General features: G+C 39.3%; 1 protein-coding gene across 5 annotated transcripts in view; it reads left to right on the top strand.

Moving 5' to 3' along the window:
* POP1 (POP1 homolog, ribonuclease P/MRP subunit) overlaps positions 1-17981 on the top strand; it is a 43288-nt gene that overhangs the window by 1656 nt on the left and 23651 nt on the right. For 3 of the 5 annotated variants that reach the window (XM_041769339.1, XM_041769338.1, XM_041769337.1), the window contains 10 exons: positions 2187-2330; positions 4102-4269; positions 5178-5353; positions 6614-6862; positions 10730-10817; positions 11249-11436; positions 12234-12487; positions 12611-12704; positions 15939-16050; positions 16597-16716. In XM_041769339.1, the coding sequence (XP_041625273.1) occupies positions 2189-2330; positions 4102-4269; positions 5178-5353; positions 6614-6862; positions 10730-10817; positions 11249-11436; positions 12234-12487; positions 12611-12704; positions 15939-16050; positions 16597-16716 (1591 nt within the window). In that variant the 5' untranslated portion in view covers positions 2187-2188. The remainder of the gene's footprint in view (positions 1-2186; positions 2331-4101; positions 4270-5177; positions 5354-6613; positions 6863-10729; positions 10818-11248; positions 11437-12233; positions 12488-12610; positions 12705-15938; positions 16051-16596; positions 16717-17981) is intronic. The other 2 variants (XM_041769341.1, XM_041769340.1) reach the window with 1 other exon arrangement.

Below are 17981 nucleotides of genomic sequence, written 5' to 3'. Positions count from 1 at the left end.
GTCTGGGATCGAGTCCCACATCGGGCTCCCTGCATGGAGCCTGCTTCTCCCTCTGCCTGTGTCTCTGCCTCTCTGTGTCTCTCATAAATAAATAAATAAAATCTTTTTTAAAATTTTGAAAAATGGTTTTGGATGTACATGTGGTTGTCTTTCATTTAGGAGAAAGCCGAATGGAATGAGAAAGTAAAATGACATAATCTCTGTTATTTCAGTCTGGCCTCATCTAGCTGTCTCAGTTTTATCTTCTCACTTTTCTCACTCCGTGAATAATTACCGTAAATCAAGCCTACAGTTTTTGCAAAGCACCATGTCAGTATGTTGTATACATTACTTTATTCTCAGAGCAACCTGTGATTTTTCCCTACAATTATATAACTAAAAAGTGTTAAGGAAGGTATTTGATCCAGATCTTTCTAACTCCAAAGGAAGGAGTCTTAAATTCTACATAACATTGGTTACTCTTAATTTTGAATGGAGGCTTCCATTGGGAAAGAGGTAAGTGAATGGGTAGTAGTTAATTCAGTGGCATTCAGTGGGGGTGGTATGAATCTTGATGTGACAGTCTGTAAGTTTGTGCAGGTGTTTTGGGTTGGCATAATGATTAGGGTAATGATGCTGGCATTTACCACGCAGGGACCAGGGATGTTAGACATCCTGGAGTGTGCAAGAAAGTCCCACAGTAGCCCAATATCTGTTTTACATAAAAGCACAAAATATTGGTTACATGGTTTTAATATACACTGAGTTTTCCAGGAATGCAGTAAATCAAAACAAGATTACACTCCCCCCCCTCTTTTTGCTACTTTACCAAGGGGTATTCACTAGTTTGGAAAATTGTGTCACCAGGGGCATTGTTACTTTCTCTTTGAGGCACAGGTCAACACACCTGTATTACTTTGCCTTTGTACCTATTGCATTTGTGGTATGCTTTGAGAAGTGCTATGAGAACGGCTTGGCTCTGCTACTCTGAGCTTCCTTCTTTGCACAGGACTCTTCAGATTTCCCTAGTCAGTAAAAAAAGAGTTAATGACTATTGCATGGAGGCTTCTAGGCCTCTTCCCCAGCTTTACAAATTGTGCCAATGCGTGTATTGGTGCCTGTGTTGTGGTGATTATACCCCTGAGCTCAGAATATCTCTTCATTACATATTGTCACTCAGTAGTGGTGAAATACTTAAATACAGAAAGTACATATTATTTTATTAAAGTTAGTTCTTAGCCCTCCCTTTACATTATAGTTAGGGTATATATATGTAAAAGGCATATGCACAGTAGGTTATGTTATTAATGAATTTCATTTCAAAAAAGAAAACAGGTGTTTCAAACCATTCCGGAAAAAAAAAAGAGGAGGGGAGCCTGGGTGGCTCAGTTGGTTGTGTCTGACTCTTGATTTCGGCTCAAGTTATGATCGTGGTCATGAGATTGAGTCCCAAGTCCAATTCCATAGTCTGGGGAGTAGGCTTAAGACTCTCTCTACCCCTCTCTCTGCCTGTTCCCTACTGCTCTTTTTCTCTCTCTTTTATAAAAAAATAAATCATTAAAAAAGAAAAGGGGAGATGTTGAGTTTGAAAGTTGAGAACTACTGAGTAAATCTGTCAAGTTCCCTCGGGGGTTTTGTCCTTTATCCTTATTCCTTATTTCAAATTGAAATTTTTTGCTGTTATAAATTGAAGGTACAGCTGGCCTCATTTTGGTGGCATCAGTAATTTATGTTCAGTTTTTGTAGAGGTTATATCAGAATAGTGTGTACTATATTTCATTGATTCACGTGGCTCTTGTTTCACCTAAGAATTTTTTTCTATGGCAGAGAGATCTTATACCTCATTTTTCATTCTTTCAATAGACTATTCAGTGTCATCATTGGGATATGATTGAATTATCTGGCAGTGTAATCTAGAATATACTAATAATGGTCTCTTCCATCAATAGAATTGTTTTTTTTTCCTATTGAATTGGGTTTTTGGTGCTAATACCATTCATGGCTCCCCTAGAAATACCCCTGGTGATAAGTCTCTGTAGGTCAGTATTGTGATAACATTTTGATATCATCAATCCACCTATAATAAATAAAGATTGGTTATATTAAAGAATCAAATTTTGAGTTACAGGAATATTTATTTACTAAGTGTATTTTTATTTTGCATGGAAGTTCTCTTTGCTTGTACTAAATTTATTCTTCCTTTTCAGAAATGTCTAATGCAAAAGAAAGAAAACATGCTAAGAAAATGAGAAACCAGCCCACTAATGTTACTTTGTCTTCTGGCTTTGTGGCCGATAGGGGCATAGAGTACCATAATGGAGGTGGGAGACCTTTCCAAGCTCAAAAACAAGGTAAGATACACACGGTATTCTTTCTATTCTATTTGGAGCAAAATGCTTTAGTCAGCTCTTTTTTTTTTTAAGATTGTTTATTTATTTATTTGAAAGAGAGAGAAAAAGCACGAACGGGGGAGGGGCACAGGGAGAGGGAGAGGCAGAAGCAGGCTCCCCACTGAGCAGGGAGCCCTATATGGGGCTCAGTCCCAGGACCCTAGGATCATGACCTGACCTGAAGGTAGATGCTTAACTGACTGAGCCACCCAGACTCCCCATTGTTAGTTATTATTTAAATAGTAAATGACCTGCATTAAAAACAGATGCAGTTGACCTTCATTATTCACAAATTTTGTATTTGCAAATTCACCTAGTTGCTAAATTTATTTGTTACCCCCAAATTAATACTCATGGTACTTTGGTGGTCATTCATGGGCTTGCAAAGAGAGGGAAAAAATTGGAGTCACTGCACATGGGCATTCTTAACTGAGGTTCCCAGCTGCCTTCTTGCTTCAGCTTGCTGCTTCTTTTTTTTTTTAAGATTTTATTTATTTATTCATGAGAGACACAGAGAGGGAGAAGCAGGCTCCACACGTGGGACTCAATCCCAGGTCTCCAGGATCATACCCTGGGCTGAAGGCAGCGCTAAACCACTGAGCAACCCGGCTGCCCTTGCTTCAGCTTTCTTACAGAGTGACCAGAGGGTGGAGACTATAGTGGGGCACGTGCAGCAGAGCCCAGGAAGCTCCCTCTCCAGCTGGGGACTGAGTTGCAGTTGTGGGCAGCTGCAGGCAGATCACTTAACACTTCTGAATCCATTTTTTTCCTTTGTAAAAAAAGGAAACAATGTACCAAGATGAGTTGTTTTTATGATTTGAGATTGCAGTCTGTGATAGGGGTGTGTATGTGTGTGTGTGTATTTTCTCTAGGAACAGTGGTTCAGTATTTGCTAACTCAGGGTTTGTTGTGACTTTACAGAGCATAACTACTGGGAATAAGAATTGGCTGTACGTAGAGTAGATAATATTATATCTATCATAACATAGTTATTATTAAATTACATTCTTTATTTCCTAAAAGAAATAGAGTGTGTTTATTGTATCTGCCTTTTTTTTTTAAAAAAAGATTTTTTTTTATCTATTCATGAGAGACACAGAGAGAGAGGCAGGGACATGGGCAGAGGGAGAAGCAGGCTCCTTGCTGGGAGGAGGTCCCAGGACTCCGGGATCACGACCTGAGCCAAAGGCAGATGCTCAACCACTGTGCCACCCAGGTGTCCCGGGAGTTTAGATTTAAAATCTAGGGGATCCCTGGTTGGCTCAGCGGTTTCGCGCCTGCCTTTGGCCCAGGGCGCGATCCTGGAGTCCCGGGATCAGGTCCCGCATCGGGCTCCCGGCATGGAGCCTGCTTCTCTCTCTGCCTCTCTCTCTCTATGTATATCATAAATAAAAATAAATCTTTAAAAAAAAAAAAGATTTAAAATCTATTTTGTACTATTTGGACAAAAGAGCCCTTATATCAGTTATGTTCAGGGTTAGTTTGTCATGCTGACAAGGTTAGCCAGTGTGCTGCCTGCTAACTATGTCACGTGGGGCAAGGTAATTCAACCTTCCTACCCGAATTGATTCCCTCCTATTTAAAGGGAAGGTAGTAATAGCCACCTTACGGGTGATTGTAGAATTAAAAACATGTTAGTGTTGCCCCTCAGCATACGGTGTTTTCCACTGTAATCCATATCTCTGTTAGGCCTGACATAATTCTTTTCGTTTTCTTTTTAAAAATAAACTAGACCCTTTTCCTGGAACTTCACAACAGCGGCAAACCAAAATGACCTACCATTCCCCAGTTGATCCTGATGTGAATGAACAGACTTCCTCCAAAATAATGTTTAAAAAAAAGGGAGGATGGAAAGCAGGTCCCGAGGGCACGTCTCAGGAGATTCCCAAGTATATCACTGGTAGGTGTTTGGGAAGAAGTGAAGCTTGATCGTATGATGAGCTGTCTGTTTAATGCAGCCAGATTTCCAGCACTCTCTGTCTTGGCCATGCCTTCCTGTCTCTCTCCTCTCTTTCCGTGTTGAGCTCTTCTCCCCTCCAGCCTGGACTTCGACTTCCTGGGGCCTGACGACCTGTGGCTTTTCCCTCTTGAGTTTCTCTTTTTTTTTTTTTCCTCTTCTTCATCTTCTTATAAGTTCTTCTCTGTGAACTGTTCCTTTTTGTCCTAAAATATTCTTTGCCCTTCCCCCACCCCCTTTTTGAAATATGAAATGCTACCTACACTCCTTTGCACACATTCTCCAAAGGTGAAACCAAATTTAACACACTCTGAGGGTAACTAAGATCTTTAAATACCTATCTCCAGGCCCCTTCAGATCTTGTCTCCTGTCACCCCTGCTATCCCCATTACCTTCTATTCTTTAGGTGTGCCTTCTAGTTTCTGTGTCTGTTTATACTTTCAAAAAATTTTCATCTTTCAATAAGTAAAACAAGTAATAGTTATGGCTACATATTTGGGAAAAGCAGAAAATAGTAAAAAAAATCCTTGAAGTCACAACCATTGTTAAAATCTCACCTTTGTTTTCTTGTGTGATTGTTGCACTTACAAATGTCTGTGATTATATTGCATGTAGACCTCTTTTTTTCTGATTAGAAAAGTAATACTGAATATAGAAAAGGGAAGTAGAAACAGAATAATTTCATAATCTTATAATACAGCAATAACTACCCCTTGGTATTAATCTCATTTGTGGTTTGGGTGGTGAGTGGGTTGTAAGATCATATACTTCAAATCTGTCTTCCTTCTAAGGTCTGCCAGAAATATGGATTCAAGACTTGTCTTTAATGATGGTGCTGTTTTTGTTGACAGCTTCTACTTTTGCTCAGGCCCGAGCTGCTGAAATCAGTGCTATGTTGAAAGCAGTGACCCAGAAGTCTTCTAATTCGCTGGTTTTCCAGACACTGCCCCGGCACATGAGACGGAGAGCCATGAGCCACAACGTCAAGCGCCTTCCCAGGCGGTTGCAGGAGATTGCCCAGAAAGAGGTATGAGCGTAAATATTTAAGTTAGTTTCTAAAAGAAATTAAGCAGTGTTAACCTGATAGAATTAAAATGTAAACCAAAAGCATTGTGATCATTTTGCATATTTTTTGGTTTACTTATGATTCCCCCCACCTCCCCTCTTGCTATGTAATTAGCAGACAGTTGGATATTACATACAGTCATACAGTGTTTGGAAGCCCCCCCCCCTTTTTTTCCTACTTTCTTCTTTTTTTTTTTTTTTTATTAGTTTCAGGTTAGAAGCTCTTTCTTTTAATGGCATTAAATAGTTTAATTCCCCTGCCAGATTTAAAATAAAATCCTGACCTTACTACATGAGTGATTTTAGCTCTGTATTTTGGGGCTGTGGCCAGCTTGAAGTTGGAAGGTTAAGAAGAAAAAAAAATCATCAATGTGCCTTTTGACTTTTTCAACGTTGAAAACTTGAAACTTGGATTTAATTTTTGTTCAAGTCTAATTGTTTTTGGCTTCACCAAAACTCTTGGCTTAGGCATTCTCAGATTGTGTAAGCTACCCATGTCTCTGCTAGTTGATTCAAAAGTTATTCATGGAGTGCTTTCTGTGTACTATGCTGGTAGTGGGGTTAAGAATTCATCAACACAAAGTCTTTATCTTTAGGAGCCCACAGACTAAAGAAGAGTTTTGGGGTTTTTCTTCCCCCCTCCCTGCACAAAAGTTTCACTCAGCTATGGAGGAGATTAAGAGTGAAAACTGAACAGGAATTTTGTGCTTTCTAGATTTAATGTTAGGTTTATTTCCCAGTGATCAGGCTTGGCATTTGCCTGTCAGGACCTAACTGACGTGAAATGTATAGGTTTTCCTCGTTTTGTATTTTTCATCCTATTTTGGGTTTAGCTCTAGTCTCAGAGGTTAAAAAAAAACAATAAAACCAATAACAGAAAAGCTAGCATCTGACTTATTCTCCTGCTCTCTTATATGGATAGCCACAGTAAGCTTACGTTCCTGTGTGGAGCCTTTTGTAAATATTCTCATCCTCATAGTCCACGAAGCTTGTCCAGTTAGTAAGTGATAGAACTCTGCTTTCTCTCTAAGTCTGGCCATCTCTGAAATCTTCACTCTGTTGTCTCTTCTCCTGGTCTTTCATTGGAGAGATAACCAAGTTAAAAAATTAAGCATATCTGTGGAGCCCACTTAATCTAAAGTTAGTTGTTTGAGTTACTCACATGTAACTTTGTTTTGAGATAGTTGCAAACTAAGATCTGTCTCTTTCCTTGAAACCACAGGCCGAGAAAGCAGTACATCAGAAAAAAGAACATTCAAAGAATAAATGCCATAAAGCTCGAAGGTGTCACAAAAATCGGGTGCTAGTATTTAACCGTAGACAAAAGAAGAACATATGGCTAGAAACTCACATCTGGCATGCCAAACGGTTTCACATGGTCAAGAAGTGGGGCTACTGTCTTGGGGAGAGGCCCACAGTGAAGAGCCACAGAGCCTGCTACCGAGCCATGACAAACCGTTGCCTCCTTCAGGTATTGCTTTTCCAATTGGTTTTCTCTTTCTTTTTGTTTAGCCAAAATGGAAGTGATGTCTGGGCTTGGCTCCAAGGGGTAAGAAAATGGGGCAGTCGGGGAGGCAGAGAAAGTCAGGTAAGAGGGAAGAATTAAAATAAATTCGCTGTGATCGGGATCCCTGGGTGGCGCAGGGGTTTGGCGCCTGCCTTTGGCCCAGGGCGCGATCCTGGAGACCCGGGATCGAATCCCACGTCGGGCTCCCGGTGCATGGAGCCTGCTTCTCTCTCTGCCTGTGTCTCTGCCTCTCTCTCTCTCTCTCTCTGTGTGTGACTATCATAAATAAATAAAAATTCTAAAAAATTTAAAAAAAAATTCACTGTGATAAAGATGAAGAGAGTAAGATCGAGGATAACATGAAGGTGAGATTAGTTTGGGAGAAACAAGTAGGAACCAGGCCCTGCATGGTCTTGGTGGTCATGTTTGAGATTTCTTCAGCATTGATTCATTTAGAAATCGTTCATCAACAACAGATATTTGTGTGCCTTATAGCTATGTTCAAAATGTTGTTCTAAGTGTTTACAATTCAGTGGGATGCTAGGAAGTTTGCATTAAATTCTTTGAAAGGACAGTTTGTTTTAGAGCCTGGTAATAGTGTTTATCTTGTCCCTCTCCCCTTTCCCAATTGCTAAATCAATTGCATTCTCTCTTTCAGTACATATTTAGAAATTTGATCTTTGTAGAGGGTCTTTCAATATCAGGATGGCCTTGGCCAAATTTTTTTGTTTTTGTCTTTTAACTTTTTTATCTGGGTATAGTTGACACGATATTTATTAGTCACAGGGGTACAACATAGTGATTCAACTTCTCTATATGTTATGCTGTGCTCACCACAGTGTAGCTCCCATCTGTCCCTGTACAACACTATTACAATATCATTGACTATATTCCCTATGCTGTACCTTTTATCCTCATGACGTGTTCATTGCATAACTGGAAGCCTTGGCCAAGTTTTGAAATCACTGGTATTAGTATTCTTTGATACCTCTTGAGAGCAATATAGCAGAATCAATGTAATAACCTTTAAAAAATTGTGGTAAAATATACATAACATCAAATTTTACCACTTTAATTATTTTCTATTTTAAGATTTTATTTTTAAGTAATCTCTACACCCAGCATGAAGCTTGAGCTTACAACTCTGAGATTAAGAGTTACATGCTCTACTAACTGAGCCAGCCAGGTACCCCCCTTAATTATTTTTAAGTGTATAGTTCTGTGACATTAACTCTAGTCACATTGTTGTATAACTATTTTCACCATCCATCTCCAGTTCTTTTTCATTTTCCCATTAAACCATAACTCCCCATTGCCCACTGTCCTGCTCCTAGCAACTACCATTCTACTTTTTATCTTTAGGAATTTGACCATTCTAGATGCCTCATAAACGTAGAATCACACAATATTTGTCCTTTTGGGCTGGTTATTTCACTTACATAATGTCTTCACAGTTCAGCCATGTTGTATCCTGTGTTAAAATTCCCCTCATTTTTGAGGCTGAATAGTACTCCATTGTATGTGATACCCCATCTTGCTTATCTGTTTATCCAACAATGAACATTTGGGTTGCTTCCACCTTCTGGCTGGTGTGAATAATGTTCCTGCATGAGTATGCAAATATCTCTTCAAGTCTCTTTTCAGTTCTTTGGGATATAGTCTTAGAAGTGAAATTGCTATTTCACATGGTAATGCTATGTTTAATTGTTTGAGGAACTGACATACTGTTTACATAGAGACTGTACTCTTTTTCATTCCAACCTGCAGTGTGCAATGGTTAAGTTTCTCCGTGGCCTCACCAAACACTTGTCATTTTCAGTTTGATTATAGCCTTCCTAATAGGTGGGAAGTAAATACCAGAACTATTTGAGAGCTTTTGAAGACTCAGCAGTAGAAATAATTGAATATAGTAAAATCTCTTATTTACATTGTAGAAACTGGGATTCAGAGAGATAAAGTGACTTGTCCAGGGTTGTGCAGTCTAGGGTGGCTAGATAGCCTTTGGGGCAGCTAATTCCCCAGGCCTGTGCTTTTTCCACTATCCCCCGCTGTCTCTCAAATTTTAAGACAGACATGAAAGTTACATCTTACTTTGGGCAAGATTTTTGCTGACGTTATCAGATATTTTTATTACACTTGATCAGCCCTAAGTAATAAAAATAATAACTAATAGACAAACATTTTTGAGTACTTAATTGTATGCCAGGGCCCACTTAAATGGTTTCCATATGTTTATTCATTTAGTCCTTAAAACAAGACTGTGAGGTAAGTAGTTAACATTATGTCCCCTTTACAGATGAGGAAACCAAGGATCAGATAAATTAGGTAATTTACCCACTGCTGTACAACCAGTAAGTGGTGAAGTTGATTGAGATTTGAGCCCAGGTCTGACATCAGGACGTCTGGGCTATTAATCATTATTCAGGGCTGTCACCAGTTGTACAAATTTGGGGGAGGTTCATCTGACCACTGGCAGCTGAGGGTGGATTGCTGTTGCTGGGAAGATTTCTGTGTATGAGTGGTAGCACTGATTAACTTGAGTTTGTTGGAATCTTAGCTATGATTTGCCTTTTAGTTCCAGTTGCTGAGTGTCCTGAAATTGCTTAAAAGTGCTATGGCAGAGGGGCTGGTTTGGGGGTCAGTGAGCTCGACTCAAATGCTGGCTTCTCCACTTGCTGGTTATATGGCTTTGTTTAGTAGTAGTCCCTGCCTCAGTGTCCTCATCTGTCAAATAAGGCAACAGAGAGTACCTGGCTCGTGGGGTATTGGGCAGAGTAGGGGACAGCCCAGCCCCTGGCGCTCAGCTTCCCTTCTGTGACTGTTACTTTAACATATTGATTTTACTAGCTTGGTTGATCTCTCCTTGTCTTATTTACAGTGGTAAGGTCTTATTCTCATTACTTTCATTTTTCCTTGTGCATTGTTTAGTCAGAGTTGAATATCCTAATTAAGACCAAGGATTGGAGGAATATGGACTAAATGAATTGCAACATTATATTTCTACCAGTGTTAAGTAATTTTGGAGTCCTGAATTAGCTAACCAAAGTGAACAACCTTAGCATAGCTTTACAGAATTTATTGCTGTCTTGCTATTCTGATTTCTTACCTTAGATTTGGAGGAGGAATAATCCTTTACTTAGAGGCAGCAGTCTTTATACTGTACTTAGAACTTGTCTATAAAATTTTCTTTCTCAAAAAAAATTTTTTCTTTCTCTCTCTTTTTTTTTTAAGTTTTATTTGTCATCCCTCCACCCTGCATGGGGCTCAAACTCACCACCTGAGATCAAGAATTGCATGCTCCTCCAGCATGCCCTGACTGAGCCAGCCAGGTGCACCAACAGATTTTCTTTCTGAAAAGAACCCAGTAACTTAGCATTTTAAAGGGAAATTCTTAAAAAAAAAATAAAATAAAATAAAGGGAAATTCTTTTTGATTTTGCTTTAGATTGGTTTAAGAATATTTGCTAATTTCCTAGGAATAGACAGGTTTCAGATTTTGACTTATAAACAGCTTTAGCAACTTGGTGTGTCTTTGACCTTAAAAGTTTTTCTGATGTGGCTTTTGGCTTCTCACAGCTTTCCCCTGTGTCACTTTCTGTTTTCTGTTTTGTTTTTTAATTTTTATTTATTTATCATAGTCACAGAGAGAGAGAGAGAGAGGCAGAGACATAGGCAGAGGGAGAAGCAGGCTCCATGCACCAGGAGCCCGACATGGGATTCGATCCCGGGTCTCCAGGATCGCGCCCTGGGCCAAAGGCAGGCGCCAAACCGCTGCGCCACCCAGGGATCCCCCTCACTTTCTGTTTTTAATTATGTCTCTCTCTTTATACAGGATTTATCCTACTATTGTTGTTTGGAGTTGAAGGGCAAAGAGGAAGAAATACTGAAGGCACTTTCTCCAATGTGTAGCACAGATGCAGGTAAACCTGTTTCAAAGTTGAGTGCTGTTTTAGTCTTCACATACTTATTCATATCATGAGCATTCATATCATCATCATTTTGGAATTTAAACATTTATAAAAATGCATGAGACAGTTCTTGTTCCCAGGAGTGTGTTAACATTAGGGAAGGTGGGGTGGTTTCAAATGATTTCTAACATTGTCAACTATAAAGTGAGAGAGCCATTATTCTGGGAGAGTGAGTTCAGTCGATCAGAAACTCAAACTTCATTAAATCATTCATTCACTATTTATTGAGAACTTATGGTGTGCCAGGCTTTCATTTTTGCATTGATCAAAACTAGCACCTCATCCCTCATGGAGGTAGACAACAAGTAACAATATGGTGATCTGGAGATAATACTGCCATCTCAGTGCTGGGGATCATGGAATTTTGTTTTTATTTATGTCAGGACTGACTTTTGCAGCAGTTCACTGCTTGTCTGGAAAGCACCAAGGTAGTGTCCTGCTCTATCGGGCAAACAAATACCCTCAAGAGATGCTGGGGCCTGTCACATTTATTTGGAAGTCTGAGAGGACCCCTGTTCACACTTCTGAGAGCAGGCAGTTGTGGATCTGGTTTCATCCAACTCTTAAACAGGTATAATCCTTTATTTTATTTTATTTTATTTTATTTTATTTTATTTTATATTTTATTTTATTTTATTTTATTTTATTTTATTTTTATTTATTTTTTTATTTACTCATGAGAAACACAGAGAGAGGCAGAGACACAGGCAGAGGGAGAAGCAGGCTCCATGCAGGGAGCCCGATGTAGGGCTCAATCCTGGGACCCCAGAATCACACCCTGGGCTGAAGGCATGCACCAAACCACTGAGCCACCCAGGCATCCCTTCTTCCTTTTTAAGGTAGATTGGATTCTCTGATATTTATTCTCTTTTGTGTTATATTAATTTTAACTTCCGTATTTCTTATGGTGTAGATAAAGTCTTGTAACAGAAAGATGTAAAATGCAGTACTCACGCAAAGCCTAGTAGGAACATTAAACCAAATGCAGCATTTCAAACCACTGCATAATACAATGGGTTTTCATCTCTGCCTTTACTTAATGGCTTACTAAAAACTGAAAGGTCAAAACTTGCTTCATTTCATATTCACATAACATTCTTCCCTTTATTCAAATACCAAGCTATCAGCCCAACTTTTATAGTATTTAAATTTCCAAAGCACTGATTTCAATGGTAATTAAGAATGCAGTAACAGAGTGAGAAGAATTAATCTCAAGGATTATACCTGTGTAGGGCACTCCAGGTGGCTCAGCAGTTTAGTGCTGCCTTCAGCCAGGGCCTGATCCTGGAGACCCAAGGTGTAAATTTTTTAAGGGAGAAAAAAAAAAACATGAACTGAACCACCTGAAGTGTTTCAGTATTTCCTTAGGATATTTTAGAAGAACTAAAAGCAGCGTGCCAGTGTGTGGAACCCATCAAATCAACCATCTGCACCCCTGACCCCCTGCTGACAACATCCCAAGAAAAAAGCCAAACTGAACTGCCTGATGAGAAAATTGGCAAGAAAAGAAAATGGAAAGATGATGGAGAAAATGCTAAACCAGTTAAAGTTATGGGTGATGGAACTAGAGATCCACATCAACCATATTCTTGGGTCTCTCCAGCCACAGGCATTATAATCAGGTACAGGCTGAATTTGCTCTGAACCTACTGAACAGTTTTAGTGAAGACTTACTCAGTTTTCACCAGTGGCTAGACACTGTGTATGATGGAAGTTTCCATCTTAAGACCTTTTCTCTCTTTCAGTGATTTGACGATGGAGATGAACAGGTTCCGGTTAATTGGTCCACTTTCCCACTCCATCCTAACTGAGGCTCTAAAAGCTGCTTCTGTCCAGACCGTAAGAGTAAATTTGACTATAGTGCTTTATTCCACTCCTGTCCTTAGCAAATTTGTGAACCCTAACATACTTTGGTAGCATTTTGGGCCATGGCCTATAAATGTTTATTTCTCTACCTATGCTTATTACCAAATACATGGTCATCTTTCACTTCTAGAAGAACAAAGCTAAGCAAATCTAATGAGTAAACAGACTTATCCTTATTTAAATGCAGAGTATGCTTCTAGTTTGTGAGTTTTGTGAGTTTGTAGGTAACAGAGAGCCCCTAAAATTACTGAAAGTGTGTGCCATTGTTTGTTTGTACTTGCATGGTACATATTTTCATATTTTCTGGGGCTAGGTTTTTTTTTTTAAGAAATTTTTATTTAAATTCAATTAACATACAGGACATTATTAGTTTCAGAGGTAGAATTCAGTGATTCATCAGTTATATATAACACCCTGTGTTCATTACCTCACATGACTTCCTTAATGCCCATTACCCAGTTACCCCTTACCCTCATTCGCCTCCTTCCAGCAACTCTTAGTTTATTTCCTCTAGTTAAGAGTCTCTTATGGTTTGTCTCCTGCTCTGATTTTGTCTTATTTTTCCCTCCCTTCCCCCCTGATACTCTGTTTTGTTTCTTAAATTCCACATATGAGTGAAATCATAAGATAATTGGCTTTCTCTGATTGGCTTATTTCCCTTAGCATAATACCCTTTAGTTCCACCTACAATGTTGCAAATGGTAAAATTTCATTATTTTTGGTGGCTAATATTCCATTGTGTATATGTACCACATCTTCTTTATCCATTCATCTGTCTGTGGACATCTGGGCTTTTTCCATAGTTTGGCTATTGTGGACATTGCTGCTGTAAACATTGGGGTGCAGGTGCCCCTTTGAATCAATATGTTTGTATCCTTTGGATAAATACCTAGTGGTGCAATTGCTGGGTCCTGGAGTAGCTCTATTTTTAGCTTTTTGAGGAACCTCCACATTGTTTTCCAGAGTGGCTATACCAGCTTGCATTCCCACCAACAGTGTAAGAGGGTTCTCTGGAGCTGGTCTTAAGGATCTGTGATCCCTAAAAGGTTAAGAGCAATACATCTAGTGTGGCACTGTCCAACTTCCTGCAAGGATCATATTTTTCTCTGGTGCCTGGTATGGTAGCCGTTAGCCAGGCAAGAGATAGAGTGGCTCTTGAGCACTTGAAATGTGGCTGGTGTGACTGAGGAACTGAGTCTGTATCTTCATTTTTTTTTTTTAAGATTTATTTTTATTTATTTATTATAGACAGAGAGAGAGAGAGAGAGAGGCAGAGACACAGGCAGAGGGAGAAGCAGGCTCCATGCCGGGAGCCCGACACGGGACTTGATCCCGGGACTCCAGGATCGCGCCCTGGGCCAAAGGCAGGCGTGAAACCGCTGAGCCACCCAGGGATCCCCTGTACCTTCATTTAATTTTAATTAACTAGAAATTAAATAGAAACTGCTCTCTGTAGCTGTAGTGCGCAAGTTGACCACACAGGTCTAGAGAGGAGAGATGAGATTAGGAATCAGACACTCTGGGTTCAGATTTAGTTTGTTTCCCTGTGTTAGTACAATTAACCCTTCCATGCCGGTGCCTCTCACAGATTTGATATGGTCAAATAAGATGGTAGGTCGGAACAGATTTTGAGCTTTTAGAGGAAAGATATTTTAAAAATCAAAGGCTACTTCTGTAAAAAAAAATCAAAGGCTTCTCTCTGTTGCTTCTGTACTGGCCTCAGCCACTCCATCTCTTGCCTGTCTGCATGTCTGCATACTGAAGCAGCTTCCTCACTACTTCTGCTGTTCCTCCTTTTCACTCCATCCTCCATGCAGGAAACGCAATGATTTTTTAACAATTGATTTACATCAAGTCACTTCCCAATTAAAAGCTTTTGAATAGCTTCTTACTGCATTTGTGGTGAAACCCAGAGTCCTTACCGTGACTGCATACTCTTGTGCCTTCCTGCCTTTCTGGCTCCCTGTCCCTGCACCTGCAGCTCAGCCATGCTGGTCTTCTCAGGTCCTAGAATATGTCAGGTCTCAGCTCCCTTAAAACCTTTACACTTAAAAAACAAAACAAAACAAAACAAAACAAAAAAACAACCTTTACACTTGCTTTTTTTCCACCTGGCTGAAAATTCTGCCCCCAGCCCCTCTTTGCTTAATGAAACCTTCCTTATTCTTCAGATTTCAGCCTCTATACCTCTGGAATCCCTTCCTGAACCTCAAGTCAAACGATATAAATTATATTTCATTCCATTTTGCACATTCCCTCAGTTTATCTGTCTAGATTCGCTTGTGTACTTACATGATGTTCACACTGAAATTGGTGAAGGCAAGGACTCTGTCGCCAGTGCTTAGCATAGTGCCTGGCACAGAGTAGAGGTTCCACTCTAGCTAATAAGTTGCTCAGGAAGGATTTGAACCTAAGAAGTTGGTTCCAGAGCCTGTACTTTAAATCAGTAAGCTATGCTACCTGAGTTTCTGTGAGGTAAATAGCTCATATGCTAACAGATTGCTTCTCTAGAATCTGTAGGAGCACATCCTACTTTACTGAACTTTAGTATGAATCATGGCAGTATGTTCTCTTTCTTGGTGTGCATCTGGTACTGAGGTGCTTTTTTGTTTTCTTTTTTTGTTTTTAAGTTTTTATTTTTTATTCTTGTAAGTAATCTCTATACTGAACATGGGGCTCAAACTCATAACCCTGAGATCAAGAGCCAGCCAGATGCCCTTGAGGTGCTTTTTGAAACCTGCCCAATTCCTGGTTCTTTTTGGGAAAAACACAAGTGAAATATTTGTGTATCTTATTTGAAGTTTCTAGGAACACTGTAATTGTAAGATATTCTTTTGCCAAAGATTTCTTCAAACAGTATAGGTTTGGTTTCTCTTTGATGGGGAAGATTTTATTGCTTAAATTGGTATGAAGTTGGTGGTAGTGGAGGAGGAGCAAGGAGCAGGTCTCTTTTGTCAGTAGTGTTCTGTGAAAAGAGCACAGGTGTGAAGTAGCTTAGGTAGTCCCTCTGAAAACCATGGCTGTGGTTTTAGTGTGTGAAATGTTGAGAGAAGTGTAATGCTGTGTCCTTGCCTCTAATTAGAAGAGTAGTTAGACAGGTGTTAATTATTGTGTTAAATTAGGTGGCAGTTTCTCACATATCTCAACTGTAACAGAATTGTCAAGTCTGATTCATTACCTGTCTGGTAAGCAGTTGTTATTTTTCAGAAAGGAGAGGACGCAGAGAAGACACCTCACCACTGGTGGATTGAAACCTGTAAGGATCCTGATAGCGTTTCCCTTCATCACAGACAAGAAGCCATTTTTGAGTTGTTGGGAGGTATTCAGAGGGTAAAGTGGGTAGTTTGGGGAAGAAGGGAGGAGTGGGAAGTGGGTCAAGAGAGTGTTTTACAGTTGGGCTAACTCCATGGGAGTGGTGCTTTTTTTAACTTGCAACTCTCGTTACAATACAGCAAGAAGACACAGCAAACAGGAGTTTATGTTAGTATTCCAAATAACTGGCATTCTGATACAGTAGCTAAACACATAGACCAGGTTCCAAACTAAGGTCTATACTTAACCTGTGTACAGTTGTGTCTGTGTGTGAAGCTACTGTAGTTAACCACTGATGGAAATATACGTGTTCATGTTATAAAATAATCTGTTATGCTAATTTACTGGTTTTGGTGGGAACCGTCACTCTTTATGAATGTTAATTTACTCTCTGAAAGTATTAATGGGAAAAAAGAGGAAATGTATGTTTTTTAATAGCCCAAGAAGAAATTTTTATTTAAAAATTTGAAAATACAAGCAAATATATGTATATTGTGAATGACTTTGTAAAAGCTTGTTTTTTTTGTTTTTTGTTTTTTTTTTTTGGTTAAAGGAGTAACCTCACCAGCAGAAATTCCGGCTGGTACTATTTTGGGATTGACAGTTGGAGATCCTCGAATAAATTTGCCTCAAAAGAGGTCCAAAGTTTTGCCCAATCCAGAAAAATGCCAAGGTAAAGTTTGTAGAACACCCCTGATTTTCCTTGCAATTTTGAGTAGGTTAGTCCCATTAGAAGAGTTTGACATCTCTGCACTAACTTTATTTGTAAAAAACGGGGGTGATCTTTACCTGCCTCCCTTTCAAGGTGTTAATGACCAAAGGAGATGGTGTGTATGGAAGTATGGAAGTATTTTTTAGCTATGAGATGTGTAGTCTGATCCTCATGTTCATTTTTTTTCCTGAGTTCTTTATTTTTAGTATCTGGTAAAATCTGTCTTTCTGCAGACTGGGTTTTCTGAAAATGCCTGGCATTTCAGAATTTTAATTGTGAGGAAGGGATCTGCACCCACAGCTGGTCTTGTGCTCATTGGAAGCCTCTGTCTGACCATACAGATGATCCAGGTTCGAATCCTGGCAAGGCCATCCCAGGTGCTGAAGATGTCTTGGTTTAGACTCAGTAGAGTGGCCTGTGGGAGGTTGTTCTGTGAGGGTGGCATGGGAAGGTGGGTAGGAGCTGGCTTTTTAATCTGATCTGGGATTTGCAACAATTGTGATAATATCACATTGTATTTATTGTCAGTTAAACACTATTAATTGGTAGAATCATTAAAATTACCTTCTGAGTTTTGAGAGGAAAAATACAGGTATGTGTAGTAATAGCTTCAGATTTTTTTTTTTTACCTCCATGTGTAGTTAATAGCCTATTAAGGGAGCAACAGATTAGTCTGTCAGAACCTCACATGCAAAGGTGAGGGAGGAGTTTGAAGATCTGTAGGCAGCTAATTATGGGATCTCAGACATGAGTTGTTGCCTTTTTTCTTTTTAATGGCATTATGGTCTGGTGCAACCCTAAAAGTTGCATTGTTGACTCTGCATTAAATGTTGACTGTCATAATTGCCGTAAAGCTATAGTTAAACTCCACTTTGTTTGCCTCGCTGCTTCAGATCCTTTTTTGGAATGAGGCAGTTATGTATTCAATTTTTTTTAAGACTTTTATTTTCATATGAATCAGTTCCAGGAAAATTAAAGTCTATCTTGAAAAACATGATTTCATTTCTATGAAGGCCTACCATCTTGTTAGTCATTGTGGTATTTTATTGAAACCTGTTTTAGGTAATTCCGTTGAAGTATTGGTATGTGAACTACATAAAGAAGTAAACTTTTTAAGGGAGTAGTATTATTCCAACATTACCAACAAATGTAACACATCACCTAGGATGATAATTCAAAACTAAAGTTTGAAATATACTTTGATGAGCCGGGTCAATTAATAAAAG

The sequence above is a fragment of the Vulpes lagopus genome, chromosome 9 (genome assembly GCF_018345385.1).
Source record: "Vulpes lagopus strain Blue_001 chromosome 9, ASM1834538v1, whole genome shotgun sequence".
In the NCBI taxonomy this organism is placed as follows: Eukaryota; Metazoa; Chordata; class Mammalia; order Carnivora; family Canidae; genus Vulpes; species Vulpes lagopus.
Note: the sequence above shows the minus strand (reverse complement) of the source record. Positions and strands in the feature narration are given on the sequence as shown.